Source organism: Pollicipes pollicipes, unplaced genomic scaffold, assembly GCF_011947565.3.
Source record: "Pollicipes pollicipes isolate AB1234 unplaced genomic scaffold, Ppol_2.1 Scaffold_7231;HRSCAF=8579_pilon_pilon_pilon, whole genome shotgun sequence".
Lineage (NCBI taxonomy): Eukaryota > Metazoa > Arthropoda > Thecostraca > Pollicipedomorpha > Pollicipedidae > Pollicipes > Pollicipes pollicipes.
Genome location: NW_023597034.1, coordinates 17,581,500 through 17,599,790, shown reverse-complemented (window position 1 = coordinate 17,599,790; position 18,291 = coordinate 17,581,500). Strand labels below are relative to the sequence as shown.

The 18,291-nt window shown below is 51.0% G+C and overlaps 1 protein-coding gene and 1 pseudogene across 6 annotated transcripts; one reads left to right on the top strand and one right to left on the bottom strand.

The window, feature by feature from the left end:
• Nucleotides 1–2,821: 2,821 nt before the first annotated feature.
• On the bottom strand, nt 2,822–4,601 carry LOC119109793 (dual specificity protein kinase CLK2-like; annotated as a pseudogene).
• Nucleotides 4,602–9,765: 5,164 nt separating this feature from the next.
• TBC1d7 (TBC1 domain family member 7) lies at nt 9,766–18,040 on the top strand. Of its 6 annotated transcripts, none has more exons than XM_037234520.1 (9): nt 9,766–9,964; nt 10,670–10,713; nt 12,452–12,500; nt 13,083–13,151; nt 13,356–13,569; nt 14,208–14,408; nt 14,979–15,188; nt 15,557–15,805; nt 17,044–18,040. In XM_037234520.1, exons 6-9 carry the CDS (start codon nt 14,208–14,210, stop codon nt 17,251–17,253), a joined length of 870 nt encoding a protein of 289 aa, XP_037090415.1. In that variant the 5' UTR covers nt 9,766–9,964; nt 10,670–10,713; nt 12,452–12,500; nt 13,083–13,151; nt 13,356–13,569; the 3' UTR covers nt 17,254–18,040. The 6 variants fall into 6 exon arrangements, with proteins under 6 accessions (XP_037090415.1, XP_037090413.1, XP_037090418.1 ...); XM_037234518.1 differs by having other exon boundaries at nt 9,766–10,038; XM_037234521.1 differs by lacking the exon at nt 9,766–9,964 and adding an exon at nt 10,069–10,089.
• Nucleotides 18,041–18,291: the final 251 nt, after the last annotated feature.

Here is an 18,291-nt window from a genome sequence, read left to right as displayed (position 1 = left end):
CTGAAGAGCCAGCTCAGCTAGCAATGTTGTTACAATCAACCTTTGTCGCGTATGACATTGCCATAACGCGTGTTTCATTTGTCACACGTTCGAGCGAAGCGGGTCGGGGCCGCCTTCCCTTCAGAGGTGCAATATATTTGGAACATTGTGGACGGCGTTCCCAGAAGTGTAGGCAGGCTTTTTCCGAATTTTGTTTTTTCAAAAAAGAATGCGCTTTGCGTTTTGCAAAGCGCAAACAAATGCAGTGCGTTTTTTTACACGCGCTCGGGTGAGTTACTTTGACCCCCAAATGTTTTTTTTCCCAGAAATATTTCCGAACGGTGGGTGCAGCCGCGCCGAAACTTTTCATAGCTGTAGGGAGTTTTTGTTTCTGGGCTTCATCTCTTAGATAGTTTCTTAGGCAACAAGCCAATTGGATTTTTCGATTGTGTAGTTTTTTGTCACCTTGACCTTATAAGCATAAAAGCGCCACTGACTTAAAATGAATAACGTTAACCTCTTGCTTAGAACAGCTATCTGGATTCGCTGCGGTTGAGATGTAGGGGCATTTTAGGCACCAATCTGGAGTTCGACCTTGTTTGACCTTATTTGATCACAAAATCATGACCTAGGAACTTCAAACTTCGACGCAAGGGAGTTTACATACTGGACAACCCACTACGTAAATTTGGTGTCTCTAGCTGTCTCGTTTCCATATATATCAGGGGTCAAACTGACCCCCATCCGGGCGAAAGGTATTTAACCCACCACCCGGTCGCATGTCAAACGATCGGGGAAAAGGCATTCTCAGCAGGATGGCAGCTACCTAAGTGTACATGGGGAAAGGTTGAGGACCATGCTCTGAATTGATGCGTGGAGGGGTGCTGTTTTGTTTGATATTAACCGAAATGCATTGTTCGGTTTGTCGAGAAGCTGCAGGTAAACGGGATGTGGTAGCCACATAGTTTGTGGACGCCCTATTGTTGCGATTAATTAGTAAGAATAACCCGAATTAATGAACCATCTGACAGTGAATTACGCAGAGATTTCACTTTTCAGTCTGCTAGAGAAAGGTGCAACTGCATTCCTTAGCTTCACAAGAGCAGTATTCATATATATATATATATATATATATATATATATATATATATATATATATATATATATAATGGATAACCAGAACATAAGTGGAGGAAATCCCAGATTTTCTTACCCGTGCCCTCATGACATCGGTGGTCATACTGGTCCCGTATCTTCAACACCGTGAGGCATCAACGCTGTTCAAAACAAATGCAGATGGAAAAAATCAAAGAAGTCATTCAAGTCAAGTCAATACCAGCAATCAATACTTACCCGTATGCCACTTCAGAACATGACCGCTGAAACGACGAGATCACGGATGCTTGTAAATACGAAGAAGCTCCCGGTTTACAATAGGTACAATACTTTAGAAAACGAGGTAGCGGCCCAAAAAATGCGACCTCACAGTAAATCACCAGGGCCTTATATCAGACAGTTTTGTTTACTGGGGACTCGTACGTGCCAACCCCGTTACGTTTTATTTCGGACTGCTCCGCCTTCGGCATGGCAGGCTTGCTTGTTTTCATGTAGACTGTGGGTTCGGATTGGCTCAAGCAGGCATCAAGTTACTACAAGCAGACACTCATCCCCGGCTCACGATCAGACGGTGTTGCCGCGAGTTTATCTGAGTCGGTTCCCAGTGTTAAGACTCGGTCAAATTCGGGTTGGCTCAGACGGAATCCTGCACATTGCTGCATCCTGCTGCAAGTCCGTTACCTTGGAACAACCAACGCATCAGAGGTCAGAGCCCTACATCAGAAAGCCAACCTAGTCAGCGGCGCCATCTTCAACGCTGTCGTTTTATCCTGTTATCACTGTACGTTAAAGTGAGGCGCTGCAGTTAGCGGGCCTCATCGCCGTCCAGCGTTTTTGTAGAGACAAAGCCAACGCCGAACGGGAGCCAGAAGCACTGCTATGGAGGCGATGCGTAACCGACATGACATGACAGCCCTCCAGGCTTTTTCATATGCCGAGTTTTGCAACTTACATTTGAACCGCGGAAGATTGGTCGTGATGAGTAAGTTGTCTGCGTAAACCAAGCAAGGATAGCACGGCCATGTACGGAAAAAACAACAAAACAATGATATCCAGCCGAATTGGAATAATGTTGCCTTCAGGATCAGTAATTTCCCAAATGTTTTGTCTCCCAACAGCAATCTTTAACTTTGCACAGTTCTGACGGATCGCCGAGAGCAAGATTTTCAAAGCCGAAATCATTGAGACCCTGCCCCCCAAAATGCACAAAGACAGCCAGTAGTAGTTTTGAAACATTAGTCCGGGGATGGCGGAGATTTGGAAGTAACGTTTCCACTTCTGGCGCTCCGTGGAAGGTCTTTCGGTTGGAGCAAGACTCCGATATTAGTCGACAAAAACCAGAGGAGGCAGGGAGCCCAGACTTACCCCCCCCCCCCCCCCCCCCCCCCAGATGAAAAGCATCCACCTTTGGTTTTTGCACATTGCCTTGCTGTTACACCGGTGCAGAAAGCAGTCGTCACTTCTTTCTATGGCGATCACTAACCTAAGTCCTTTCATTGTGACTCCACCACTTTTTTGAAGACTTACTCACGTGACGGCGCGCCCATTGCAGCTGCCAGTCTCGTGGCTGGCGAGCTGCGTGGCTTACACCGCCGTACATACTTCAGCTACGTCCACAGCGGTGACAGTTCAGACGCTTCCTTCACCGCACGGGAGCCTTTGGGCTACACGCGGCCGGTCAGGTGTGTTAGAGCGGCGGGGCCCCGAAGCCTACACGTCCCCAGGCCAGAGCCAACGCCGCAGGGAAGCGGCGTGAAATGTATTTACCACGCACGTACGGAGACACCCAGCCCAGTGCTAGCCAGCTACAGAGCGTCAACAATAAAATGACGATGAGCGACATGAACAACACGGAAGTCCCACTAAAACACATGGTACACGTTTCGAGCGAATCGAGGGCTGAAGCCGGTTTAATACATCGGTTTGCGGCCATCAGACGCCCTCCGCACCCACCTGGCAGTAGAGATTTGGCTGGTCATCGGTTCACCGGCCGTTGTGGGCCTTTATCGCGGCCTGGCAAGGCTCCTTCGACACCACCACAATAAGACAAAAACGTCTCAACTTACATACAGCCCTACATACATAAAACTGCACCGGGGTTAAGTGTTGAGCACAGTCATACGGCGGGTCCCTGGTTTGTCTCTCCAGGGATCTCGTGAGCCAAAACTGGCGGAGGGGGGGGGGGGAGGGGCAGTAGCGAGCCACAATACAAAACACACTAACCAACACTGCGGGCGGGGGAGGCGCCCCGTCGCCGCCCTATCACAGGCGGGTGGACGGCGCTGCGGGACGCCCCACCACGCGCCGCACTCTCGGGCAGCAGCTCCGCGCCGCACACGGCACCACGCCCGCAGCGCGCCCGGCCGGCGCCGCGCCCTGGCTACCGAGACAGGCTGTACGTGCGCTCGCCAGCCACGGCCAACGTGTCGCGCACGGCGTCGAAGAAGGGCATCTCCAGCAGCTGGCCGAGCGACGGCCGGCGCGCCGGCTCGTACGCCAGCGCGCGCTCGACCACGTCAAACAGCTGGCGGTGCTCGGCGTCGTCGGCGCGCGCGAACCGGCGCAGCGGGCGGCAGTTGTCGCGCACGTACCGCGCCGCCGACGACTTCTCGCTCCACGCCAGCTGGCCGTGGTAGAAATACTTGGTCTTGGTGCGATCGACCATGCGCACCGGCACCGGGCCCAGGATGCGCTCCATCATCGCCAGGTGCTCGCGGTTGTCATGCGTCTGGAAGAGCGCGTAGCCCAGGTACAGCTCGACCAGGATGCAGCCGATACTCCAGGTGTCGCACGGCTGCGCCCAGCCCAGCTCGAGGATGACCTCGGGCGCGCGGTAGTGCCGGGTCGAGAACCACCGTGCTGTGGTGCTCGTGGTCGAACGTGGCGCTGCCGAAGTCGATCAGCCGGATGTCGGGGTTCTTCACCCGGCGCACGTCGCGCTTCTTGCGCGCGTCGTAGTCGATGTCGTAGTCGGAGTTGACGAACAGGATGTTCTCCGGCTTGAGGTCGGTGTGCGTCAGCTTGTTGTCGTGCATGAACTTGACCGCCTGAATCAGTTGGAAGCCGATGTGACGCACGTGCTCCATCGGGTACGGCTGATAGTTGTTGTCCTTGAGGAACTCGAACACGCTCAGGCCGAGCATCTCGAACAGGATGCACATGTGGCCATGATAATCGAACCAATCGAGCATCTTGACGCAGAGGTGCCGGCCGTCTGGGTCCTTGTACGCCAGTCGCTCCAGCACGTTGATCTCCAGCTTGGCCGCCTCGCGGTACTTGTCGATGTTCTTGATGATCTTGAGCGCGCTGACCGCGTCTCTCTGCGAGTCGCGCACCTGCACCACCTTCCCGAACGTGCCCTCGCCGAGCGTGCTCAGAATACGGTAGCGGCCCTGCAGCACGTCACCGTTGCGGTACACCAGGTGGCCGTCGGCGTCGTCCACCACCGACGGGGAGCGCGTGGGCTCGCGCCGCCGATGTGGCCGCCGGCGCGCCGAAGACGAAGACCGCCGCAGGCGGCGCGACGAGCGCAGCCGACGCCGGCGGCTGCCGCTGCGGTCGCGCTCGCGCTCGCGGTCACGGTCGCGGTCGCGCCGGTGGCGGCTGCGGCTGCGCTCTGGTCGGTGCCGGTACGCCTCCTCCTTGCGGTGGCGGTCACGCGAGCGCGAGCGGCTGCGTGAGCGCGACTCGTAGAGGCGCGGACAGGAGGGCGAGTCGCGGCGGCGGGTGCGAGGCATGTTGCGGCAGCGCAGCAGGTGTACAGCCCACCACAGCAGATCCAGTGTCGGCGCCGACGGGAGCTGCAGGCGACGTGACCGACCGTCAGTGGAAGGACTCACGCTGTGGAGCTATGGTACCGGACATTCCCTTTCTTAGCCGTGCTGGACTGATGTTTATTCGGGTAAGGAACGCAATGTGGCTGGAGACAGAAGATGGTCAGGAAGCAATAAAATTATTTTCGTAAATAGATGTTCACACTTCCTTCGCACAGATTGTACCAATCGATACAATGCACTATCCTGGTGAAAAGTGGGCATTGGTCAACACGCACCTATTCCTGATTAACACCACATATTAAGTCATGAAAAAATGTACTGAACAACCATGCAGGACACGCTGAAACTGTGCATCCAAATCCAACGACCACTCGTCTGTTCTAAATAACAAGCACGTCCCACCCTCACGGGCGTGTTCATTATTCACGGCAGAGGAACCACCAAGCTGTTGTTTACCAAGCCGCCATTACCCAAGCCCTCACGGCATAAAGCGTTGAACTGAGTCAGCTTTTAATGATGCCGTCCACGTACAATGTTTTCACCCACTCCACGTGCCCAGTCTCCCTTCCCACGACCACTACCTGTTGAAAAACTTGACAGTCCTGCATTACCATGCTCGGTTTCTCCGTCACAGACGAAAGCACAGCCTCTCCCACGCCCTTCGTCTGTTGCTCAAACGGAACAGCCCCCAAAGCCTCCCACTCGGTCGCTGTGCCATGGAACGCACACAGCCCGCGAGGCCTTTCGCGGGGCAACCCTGGATACATCAGGTATCCCCAGCTACCCCACCAGCCACGTCTCCGAGCACGACGTCCTGTTCGCCAAGTCGATGCGCGCCTAACCATTTACTTCCAGCGGTGGAGACATGAACGCTTCCTTTTTATCTGCGGAGAGCTCTTCCGGACGATGCGGATCGGGAGGCGCGGCCGACTGGCCCCATCCAGGGCCATCTTCAACATCAAACAAATGGCAACAAATAAGTCCCGCACGGGATGCACCGAAAACAAATAGTCCCCCCCCCCCCCCCCACCATTATAGCTCCAGAAAGGTCTGCTGGCATTGTCATAGACTGTAGACTGCATTATGCTCGTCAATGTACCTGTGCTTGCTGTTTATTGGGGGTATTTAGGCATTCCAACCACAACTACTCAAGTCATACCCTGCCCACACAAGCTATACGATAGGTGTTATCATTACGAAAAGTTTTCCACGGGCAAAGCTAATATGCAAACTTCCCAATCACCACCACTGTACATCAGATGTAGTAATATATGCTTCCAGAGTCAGCCATCACGGATATGAGAAGACGTCACACGAAGGGTGAAACACATTTACATGCGATTAGGCAACCGTTGACAAATCAAACGTCACTAGATTTGAAAACACACCACATTTGAGAATGATTACAGGAACTTCAAGCTATCTATAAAACGACCATGTCAAGACAGTAACTCTATTATGCATTCACTCTGCATGGTTTGCAAATGTGGCTTTCGGTCCAGGGCACCTGCCAGTCAAACCTGCTACATGCATGTTGGCCCCACCACCACCAATTTGTCGGATTCCAGTCCGCCACTTAGTTGGTTTTGGGCACGATTGAGCCATACCAAACCACAGAGATCTATGTGTGCCATATCATGCCATGACACGGCCGTCTCACGCCAAGTCGTCTCTCACCCGGTCTTTTAACAAATAACCCAAACCTTTTGAGTGGAAGGATTTCTGGGATCAGAGCTTGCGCTTCACAGTGCTTGTTGTGTGTGTTCAGCTAACCCCTACCACCCAATTGTGCAATTCCCGCTCAACGGCAGGTTTTGGTGGCGCAGTTTAAAGTCCCGCAATGCTTGGCAAGGTCCGTTCTGCCTCTGGTTAGAACGGACCGTGCCGAAGGTCAACGAAGGTCTAAATGTCGGCTGACCTTTGGAGGGACTGCTGCCACTGGCCACATGTCATACCTGTCAAGGGCGAATTGAGAGCGCCTCCACCCCGCCACGAGCGTGGGGATCGGAAAGCAGGCGCTCTAACCAACCGAGCTATAGAAACGACGGACATTTGACCGGACAGTTGGCGGACCGATACGGACGCGGACGGCTGACCGGTGATCTTTCTGTGGCAGTCAGGTCAAGCAAAGTGTATGTCCCGGGATGTGTCTCTGGCGTCGATGGGTCTCGAGCCAGCCTCTAACAGTGGTGGATTAGCCTTCGTCCCACCTTGACAGAACTGGTTATGTCATACAGCTGATATCCACAAATCCTTACAATAATTTCCCAGAGTTGGTTGTTGATTCCAACCACCATTTTTGAAAAATCCACTAAGATACAAAGCAGCCCTAAGCTGTTGAGCTTCAAAATGCACAGTACTGGCGTGGACTGTAACTGATCACACATCTGACTGTAGAGCTTCATTTCAACATAAGTTGGTATTTTAGTCTGATAGGGGTAAACACACAAGTAACTGGTGGTCATGCTATGAAAAAACAGCAAAGTCACAGTACCTCATTGCCAATGTCACACAGGTTGAATATTGAAGGAGCTGCAGCCATCCTGTGATGGAGCAAGGTTTCTTGTGCTGGACTCATAGAGAGGCTACCCTGATAACATGTCTTGTAGAAATCCAGAAATCTCACTGCATTACAATCACATAACATCAGTGCCAGTGTTGAAACAAATCACTTTGCGATACACTTGCTATATACTTGTCAATTGGCTGATCACACCAGGACCTGACAGCCCATTCACCATTGCAAGAGTTACACTCCCAGTAGTGTGTACCAAGTAAAATGGTAGCTTGGGAAGTCCCACACATTACAGCCATATGCATGTTGTTAAGCCCAGCACTAACAGCAAATCCAGTACAACAATAAGAATGAAGTCAAGGTTCAAAGCATGCAAAAGTTTTCAATTCATAAATCACAGCATAATAGAAACTGAACCTAGCTTCCAGCCACCTGATAATTCACTGAGACCTGTGGCACCTGAGATTCATAACTACAGCTGATATGAAAAACAGTGTTCATGCACAGATTAAATATTTAAGAGGACCATGTGCAGTGGTCCTGCACATGGGTCCTCTTTCAAGTGGCAACCAACAAGTACCATCTATGCCACATAAATGTCAGACATCAGGTCAGTGTCACCAGTGATGGTGGCCCCTTTTACACCACTGGGGAAGTAAAGTTGCATGGCACAGTGCTTAAAAATGATGAAAATCTTACAAAATCAGAGCATGCCAACCAATGCATTATTATGCACACAACAATTATTGACTGCATTACAAATCATGGAAAATTCACATATCTAATTAAATTTGCCCAAATCAACAAAACTTGATCAGCCAGTTTTCAAACAGCATCATTTGTAAGCAAGCACAAAAATTGTGCATCAGCTGATCTCTAGCTTTTACTATAATAAAAAACACTTTCCAAATTTCAACATATTGACAAAACCAATTAGTATTAACTGTCAACTGTGACTGGCTCCATTAGCTTAGTTATTGGCAAAATCTGCAGCATTATCAGGTTATCAACTGATAACCCTCACTGCATAACTTATCATTGCCTATACAAGCTAAACATAACAATTTGAGACATATTGTTACTTGTTGCCTTGTGCCATGGGATAAATTGAAAACTATCAAGCTCACATTTCATTGGCAGCAGATTTCATGGCCAGTAGCACAGGTCCCCTTACTTCTTTTTTTGGGACATCTTAAATCCTGGTGCTAAGCTAATCATTTGGTTCATTTCACGATGTCAAAGGACACCCACAAACCATAAATATATTAAGCTTATCAGTCATCAGCCATACAATGTTAAATCGGATCAGGCATGACTGGATAAGATCTCATGGCAATCCAGAAACCTCACTGCATAACTATTACGTTACATCACATGCTAGAACTGAAACACACATCGGGTGCCAGAACGGAAACACATAACATCCGACATCAGATGTCAGAACTGGAACAAATCACTTCCTACTGTACTTGCTATATATCTAGTAAACCTGCTGACTGCTAAATTTCCAGCCTGGTTTTTAAATTTTTCATTTCATTTTTCCAAATTTCCAGCCTGGTCAATTTCTACTTTCCAGGTTCATCCTGGACACACTAGTGGAACAATTATCAAGTTGTGTATCTGTGAAACCAGATCTATATCAAAAGCTAATTTTCCAAGGTACCTAAATGTTACAAAGTTGATTGAAAGCACAAACTTGCCAATTAAAACATTTCTCAGGCAAAACAAAGTGCAAACTCAATGTAATTTGACCTGACCTGGACCTGCCAGGCACCTGCTCCAGGTTAAGTGCACTGACATCACATTTAAGCCAATTGCAGTGTAGCATTCTTTTAGAGCTGACATGCATGTGTTCCCCACTGACATGCATTAATGCTACTGCTGTTGGTCATCGTCACATGCACCATATGACACATAGATCATGAAATTAATTGTCATTAATCAGGGCCACTTGGCACAGTGCCAGTTGTAAACTGTCAGCATTGGAGCCCACACCAAGAAATACACTAGCTGGCACCGATCACGTTCGCCGATGAAGCTGAAACGTGCCAGCGATACTTGTCCAGTTCCAAACGCTGGCGTTGGCCTACTCGCAAATGGTAACTTACACAGTCGACGAAACAAGACAATGACTAAACAGGGCCAACTGAATGGATCCCAGTAATCCTTTAAAGGTCTTATATTCAGGTCAAATCTAACCCGACACCGATATTCCACAACTGAGAAAGACAGGAACCCAATGCGGCGCGCTCCAAAAAACGGATCCGAACAACGTGAAGACAAATATGACGCAGATGAAACGACGCTAAAAGCGCCGCGAATGAGAGAAGCTGGCGCACCATCTATTTTCCCAAAGCAATAGGTGCTGATATGCGCTGATATGCACCAATGAAAATTGGTGGCTCAGTGCTGAGCAAATTAAAAGCCAAAATATTGACAATAAAACCGCTAAGCTGCTAAAGCAGCTATTTCTTCGAACACATCAACTTTTCGCAAATTCTCAAATCTTGAAAGCGCGGCTCCCGTGTTTTTTTGCGATGACTGTTGCGTATCGTAACGCGATTGACAACAGTTTACGGTGAGGGCCTTTAAAAGTGGGTTGATATGTGGACCCGCGGCATGGTATGGAGTGATCCTTCTGTCTAAACACAGGTATAGTCCACATTCCCTATGGGTGGTGGTGGCGTGCCCATTGGCCATTGCGTACTAATCTCATTTTGTTTTGCCAGAGGGACTGGAGTGTACCCAATGGGACAGCGGTTTTCAGCTGATGAATAATAGGCCTCATTTAAGGGTCTAATCGCTAATAATTTGAGAGCCAAAATGTATAGAGCATGGACTATATGCAGCATATTTCTCCCATCTTGTGTAGAGTTGTACTGTTGTTAATGGGTTGAGTTGTACTGTTGTGCAACTTGGAAAATAAATGCTGGTTTCCTTTTGAGATTGGATTTATGGAATTGAAATGAAGGGAGCAGGATTTGAGTGGGAAGTGTGATTGTTAAAAAGGAGCAGTAGTTGTGATGCACAAATTGTTGAGGCATGGGGAGGGGATAAGCCAGCAGCCTGACAATCCCCCTGGATGAGTGTTACTTGATGGTGTTGGTCCGATAGCATATTTTGGTGAATGTTAAATTTTTGGGCAATTTTACATGGCAGTTTTGTTTCATTTAGGAAATCATAGTTCATTTGAATAGGTTAGGAGTTGTGGCCATGACATGGTAGCCAAAAAGATTAACTGTGTGATATCAACCATTTTCATTCATTTTTTGTGATATTCCAGCAACAAGAGGATCAGCATTGGTGGTACTGAGGTGGGAAAAGCAGGTAGATATTGGGAGACCCAGGTCCCATGTAAAAAACAACCTGGCGATCCTGAAAGGAAGGACCTAGAAAAGCGTGAAGTCCTTAGTCACATTTTCAAAATAACTTCTTTGATTTTGATAGCAGTCAAGTCTGCAGAGAGATTTGGTCCAAACTTAGGAATTGACTAACTGCCTCTTGCCCCTAAGAATTATTTGGAAGAGAAAGAAATGTACCAAAGTTATTAGGCTAAGGGTCTCAGGTTTCAGTCATGAACAAGTTTTCAACTTCAGGAGCCTGGCTTACCTAATCCCAGCCTTTCTGAAAGCTAACCTGTTTGCAGTGTTTGCAGTTTCAGGGTTATTTTCTGCAACAAGAAGTGTGATTCATTCTGTAGCATGTTGTTCAAGTTTCAGGGCACTTACAATTTATTTAATTGGAGATGGTTGTCCTGCAGCATTGCAGTGCAATTTGAATGTGTATTCCCCTGCTTGATCTGGAGAAATTAAATTTGCTGGTTGCAGAAAATTTGGCTGGGCCCTGGCATAGGCTAACACAGATCTATGACCATAATGTTCTGTATCAGTGATGCAAGACCTGCACCAGTTAATGTCAGAGAGAACAATTATTTGCTAAAATTTTAGTTGGTGTGTGCTGTCAGCCTCATACACTCCAGTTCAAACCATGGAACTGCCCATTTGGGGCATTTGAAGCATAATTATATTGGAAGTGGGTGATCAAAGCTGATGTCATACTGATGTGAACAGAGGTGAAAGAACAGAGGTGAAACCATTTGCACAGCATGGATAAATTTTCCTTCTGAAAATCATTGAGCATAGGTGATGCTCCTGATATGTGGTGGTAATCAACTGAGAATTAGCCATTGCTGCATTTTAAAAACTTATGTAGAATGCAGCATGCAAAGGGAAAATGAAATTAGGCCATCAAAACTGCATAGTTATGAATTATAGTTCAGCGACCAGCATCTTCCAAACACATATTCATCTGTTCATGCCACAGATGCCAGAAACAATCACCACAACCAATAAATTTATTGATTGTTTGGGGAAATTGGTAGGCCTGGTAAGACTCATGGTTAGCCAGCTTTCAATCACTGAAATGTGAAGAAGTGTTTGAATACTGCATCATTTAATCTATGGCAGTAAAGCTGGCACACCTTCAAAAAGCATTGATAAGATCCAGTTGTCAGGTCCCAAACACACCCATTCCTGTTTGTGTAAGTTTTATGTCTATTATGTAATAGTAAGTAATATAATGTAATATAATAAGCAAGTAGTAAGTAATTTAATAATAGACATTATGTCTAGCATGAAGATGTCAAATGTAGAATAGCTTTGTGGTCTGCTATCATCCTACATGTTCAATGCTGCCCAAGGCATTCAGCTAGTTACATTGTTTCCATGCACCACTATCATTTGGATGTCAGGTTTTCCAGATATGGAACTGCTGCCCTCTCTTCCCTAATCGCCTACCACTTATATATGGCTGATATCCAATTTATATATCTTACTACCTCACTGTTTGAGTACTAGTCCTCATCTTTGAGGCTGATGTATATTAAATGTGCAACAGTTGTGGATTTTGGCCCATGTGCTCATTGTTTGTTCTTCATGCCTGCATTCAAGTTTCATTTGTGTAGCTTGATAGCAGTTCTACTGTTCTGATCCAGTAAATTCTAAGTGGTATTGAGTTGTTCACAAATGTTTGCACTCCTGGCATTTAGACATGTTTTAACTTCCAGGTGCCTAAGGATGAGCACGGCAGCAGCTGTGGACACTTTGGAGGCTCTGGTAACTCTTTCATGAGCTTGTGGGATATGCATGTCAACCATTAACCATCGTCACCAAATTTGAGTTCGCCCTTAGCTGGCAACTGCATGAGTGGCAACAGCAGGACCTGCTAGTAAAAGTAACCATAATCGCTGTGACCTCCCTTTATAAGATGAGCTATTCTGAATTTACCCAAGCAAAGCTGTAAGGTTGAGCTACATTTGGTAGCCTGGATTACCTGTATTCACTTGTATTTGAATCTGATACCATTAATGTTGCTCCCTTGTCAGAATCTGGTAGAAATTCCAGAACTGTTTGTGCAGTATGTTTGCGTGATACAACACCATTTCTGTGAACACCATTTACATTTTATTTTTAAAAGGTAGACATTGTCGCTATTTCGACTTGAAACACTACACAACTTACTGTGATGTGAGCCACAGTAACAACACAATCGGTAGAAGATCAAGGGTGATTGCTTTAGGTTGGAATGGAATGGACAATAGCATTGTCTGTCATTTGCAATTTGCTTGCATGTAAATAGTGTAAATAGTGGCCTACTGGCCTTAGTACATGGCCTTACTGACGCCGATCTGTCGCCAGTTTCGCAAGGTGGACTCGGAGGTCGAGTCGATCTGCCGCGACCTGGACGTGACCTCGACTGGAGACCAGGTGAGGTATTGACAGCTTTTGGGTAGATCCTGTTTATCAATGGTTGATGTCAATAACGCCTCTAACCTTGCCATCAGAGCACTGAGCACTGCTGTACTGATCTGGGCTCTGTCCTCAGGTGATGGTTGGTGAGGCCGTGCTGATCTGGGCTCTGCCCTCAGGTGATGGTTGGTGAGGCCTTACTGATCTGGGCCCTGTCCTCAGGCGACGGTGGGTGATGTGGCCCGGAGGCTGGTGAAGGTGCGCCAGACTTTCGACACGCTGAAGCAGGAAGTGGAGACGCTGCAGAAGGAGAGGCAGCAGTGCATAGACAAGTTTGATGCTGAGTTCCAGCTCTTCGGCGAGCTCTTCGACCAACTGAACGCCAAAGTTGGACCGGTGCCTGCCCTGGACGAACAGAACTCCAACCATTAATACGGTACGATACGTGTCGGGCTCAGGTCGTGTGTTGTCATAAGGTTTCGTTTCGGCCGCGTTCGTAATGCACAGGAATGTGTCAGAACTCATGAAAATCTTAAGCAGCGCATTCTGTAGCATCGACATCCCATAAGGCACACAGAAATAATAGTATTTAGTGCACCTGTGGAATGTGCCATTTTTGTGTCATGTTTGTCCACTTGCACTGGTATGCACTTTACTGTTGTTAACTGACACAGAAGCGCTGATGGCAATCATTGTGCTTATCTGCATGGTGATGCCTCATTGGAGTGTATTGTTTGAGATTCGGATAAAAATTTGGGATGCGCTCATGGATTTACGTGTTTATTTTTTATTAATGCGTGATGGCCTGTTCGCCAGCCTGTTACAGCAGTTTTGTTAGCGTTGCGACCTCTTGCGCTAGTTGCCGCATAGACCAAGGATATACGGCAGGCGGATTCGAGCCCGCACATGATGCCGACTGCGTTAATGGTGGCACTCGTTGGTTATGTAATGACCCAGTCGCTGTGCCGGTCCCAGCCCGCCACACAGGCCACTAGTCTGGTGCCATGGCTCTGCTCTGACGCCGGTCCCTGCGGACGGCTCGCGTCTGAGCCGACTCACGCCCGTCGCCGGCAGATGGCGCAGGCGGACGAGCGGAACTTCCGCTCGCAGTACTACGAGAAGATGGGCTTCCGCTGTGTGGAGGAGAAGCGCTCGCTGGAGCCGCTGCTGCGCGAGACGCCGGTGGACGGCGCGCGACTGGCCCAGTTCGTCCGACTCCACCTGGTGCCCGGCATCTACCGGCCGCTGGTCTGGCGGCTGCTGCTCAAAGTCCAGGTAGGTCGATCGGTCGGCCGGGCACGAGAAGGTGGGGCACTGGAGGCGGGCTGGAACGGCCTGACGCTGGTCTGGGACTGGCCTGGTCGGGTGTCTGGGTGAGGGCTGATGGACTTGTGATAGAGGTGGGGTGCGGACATGACTACCCTAAATGAAAAGGTAGCAAAGCGGGCGGCACTGGTGATTTTCGGAAGGTTATGTAATGCTGTTATTTTAGACATTGATTTTACCCGTCCTGGACGGGTATTCCCTCGGGATAGAACTACATGCTCCTCAGTCTTCCCCCATCGCGATCTGCATGAGATTTCGCCGTTACTGTTATGGCGTTTGCACCAGCTGTATCACTGATGGCTTCGCTTCTCAAATGAACCAAGCACGCACTGACTACTTCGATATATTTAATCATGAGCCAGTCCGACACCTTCCGGAACACCAAATTCCTGGGATTCCTCAGCTCTGCCTGTCAAACGAGTCACTTCGCTCCGTGCTCCGGCCGGCCGCTCTGCCGACGTCCCAGCCAATGTCTCGCGCTTCGGCGGTGTGGTGTTGACCCCGTGGTCCGCGCCGCAGCCGTGCCACCCGGAGGCGGCCGAGTTCGTGGCGGCGCGCCGCCGGGAGACTGCCACCGACACGTTCCACTGGCTGCGCGTGCTGCGTAACGTGACGGACGAGACGCCCTGGCCGCTGGTGTTCTGGCTCGGCTGGCTGCTCAACACGTACCGGCTGGCGCACATGCTGCCCGACGAGATCCTCCGGCAGGACGAGTGTCCGCAGCTGCAGGTACAGGGGGCGGGTGAGCCCGGCGGTACGGCTGTCTGCCGCTGTGGCGGTGGCGGGTCCAGCTGCGTCCGAGCCTCGCCCCAGTCTCAGGATGATCGGGCTCAAGCGGAGGAGGGGGGTTCACCTCGCTTGCGTGGGGGACGGTCCATTTAGCAGACCAGCTACTGGTGCTGGTCTGCTGCTCCGGTCGGTGACGGATGAGAAGGTAGGATGGAAAATGTTCAGGTGGGGGCTCATGCGGCTCGCGGACAGTGTCGTAGCCTTGCGCGTGACTCGACTTTGACCCAGCCCTGACTTGGCCTGACCTCGACCCCGATCGTGACCCCCGATGTGACCCTGACCTGACGCTCCCCGACCCCGGCCGGCAGGTGGCGCAGCTGGTCATGGACCTGTTCGACGACCAGACGGACCAGTTTTTCGTCTGCTGCCGGCTGTGGCAGCTGCAGCGTGAGGCGCTCGACGCGCTGCCCGGCCAGCTGGCGTGGCTGGCGGCGCAGCTGGAGCGCGAGGACCCGCCGCTGGCGGCGCACCTGGCCGCGCTCGGCCTGCTGGCCGACGGTACCCTGCTCGCCGGCTGGATCAGTCGGCTCTTCTGCGGCGTGCTGCCCAGCTCGTCGGTCAGTGGCACGCGCCGCCAGCCGCCGCTCGGGCCGCGTGGTGTGCTGCGAGCGCGGCGCCTGGAAGCGACGGCAGCGCCGCCTGGGTCAGGCGCCGGAACTATCGCGTGTTGGGATCGGGGCCGGTCCCTTCCTTGGCGTTCGTAAAAGCTTAACCGAATGCTTATAGCGCTGCAAGGACGAAGCCTATTAAATGCACCCGAGCCCCTATTCTGGACACCGTCTTCCGACTGCGGCCGTAAGTTTGCTGGTCGGTGCGTCTTGTTCGCAAGCTGGATACTGGATGGAGGCCGTGCCTGTGTATCTTAACAGGTTCCAAGGGAGCGGCGTCCGGGGGCTGCAGGGTTCGCGGAGTCAGGACAGTGCCGCTCCGTCCGGAAAGGCCTCGCCGCTATCGCCAGCTTGTCTCTTGTATGTGCGAAGTTTTATCACGTTCACTACAGAAGTGGTGATGTGGCGTATTTTGCATATTTTTCCGTCCGCGACGCGTGGGCGCAAAATGACCACCGCAGTCGACGCGCCCGAAAACACCAATGAACAACAAGAACGTCCGCGACGCGTGGCAGAGCATGTATGATCAGAATCTTCACCCATTCAGGGAGATCAAGCCCGAGCCTGGTGACTGGGAGTCCTCTTACCTCAAAAACCGATTCCAAGAAAATGTGCTTTGCAGGCTTCGTTGGGGTCATAGGTATGCAACACATGTAACGCACTCGTACTTGGCATACCAAGGTGTGCCACTGCGTGGCAGATGTGTGATCCCACCTTCTGTTGAACATGTCCTATTCTGGTGCCAACATGCGTCTGCGAAACCAGAGGTTCGGGGTTCGATTCCCCGCGGTGCCCGCCCTTCCTGCCAGGGTGAGAGGCAGGCGACGCCTCAGCAGCTGATTGCGTCGTAAAGCCCCAATGACACACACAAACACTGGTGCCAACGTCGTGAAGTGGACAGGCGGTGGTATTTTTGCCTGCACCCCTTCGTCGGTTGATCACTCGTTACCCCTGTTGCACAACTGCAATTATACTCTCATTTTTTAGCACGCACTGACTTCACCATAATTTATACTCGATCCACAGTGTAAGAACCCTATTGGAACTTCATAGGTATAAGTGCCAATACATTGGTAGCGTAACACCACACATATTGACGGTTGTCTTCGAGGGGGTGCGAAATGGCCTCGCTGTCGACGCGGCCTCGAATCCCAAACCACCCACCCTGACGCCGCCGCTGTGGACAGGTGGAGCGGGTGGTGGACAAGCTGGTGGCGGGCGCGGAGCGGATCCTGCCGCTGACCGGCGCCAGTCTGCTCATCACGCACCGGCGCGCGCTGCTCGCCGTCGAGGACCCGTCGGCGGCGCGCGCTCTGCTCGACAAGGTGGTGGAGGAGGATACCGACCGGGTGGTCAGCCGCGCGCTCGACCTCTGGGCCAAGCAGAGCAAGGTGTGAGCGCCGCGCCGTTCGGCCGCGGCCCGCCGGCGGCGCCATCTGCCGGACGCGGGGCGGACGTGCGCCAACGCGGCAGCCCGCACTACTGGCGCGGGCGTGGCCGTGCGCCGTTGTGGAGCGGATGGACGCGTGACCCGGCGGTGGTTCCGCGGCTGTTTGATGTCCCGAGACTGAGCAGAACTGCAGCGGGACGCGCTGAGCGCCCGCCGTATTCCGGAGTGATGTGTGAAGTCCCGCGGGAGGGTCGCGTGACTGCGGGCCGGCGCTCGCGTGGCGGTGGGGTTAGCGCACGTGCTCCGTGCGCGGTGCGGTCTGAGCGTGCGTGACGGCTGCCGTGACGCGTGACGTATGCGTCCGTGACTGTTTGTGTGACGTGATTGCTGCCCAGGCGGTCCGTTTTCTCCACCGATTGAACTGCATGGGTGCGTTTGGATTGTGCGGGAGTCTTGCGAAGCCGGTGGCACGGGTATTGTTTCGGTGCAAATCGCGTGCGATTTATTCTTACAGACTGCCTGGAGCAACTGTCATTGATAATGCTCGCTGTGAATAGGTTTGCAAAGGTGACCGCGATTAGCGTTTTTGTATAGCTTTCGTGCCGCGACGCCAGTTGTCCTACTGCGGTTGGCATTTTGTATCGTTTGTGAAATCGCGTGCTCTCTTCCTGTATTAGCGTAATCAGTATTTTAGTGCATGAATATTGTGCGGAAGGTTCTAACGTTCTTAACAGGAACCGTTTTATGAGATGCGTCGCATTTTTTTTCATTACTCAATAAATTGCTTCAGTTTATGTGGCATTCGTCGACGTCCAAAGCGGGGCTCTACGCAACATTTTCGGGCAGAGTTCGCAATATTCCAATTATGTATGCACATAACATGAAATGTAGCCAAAGCGGCGGAAAGGACTCTATACTACAGCAAGGTCCCGCGGGAGGGAGGCATGTGCCCCATTAGATGCGTCCGTGACCTCGCGTGTCTCCTGACCTGCTCCGACACATCAGACGTGGGGCTGGGGCGCGGCGGACGGCGGCGGTGAGGCGT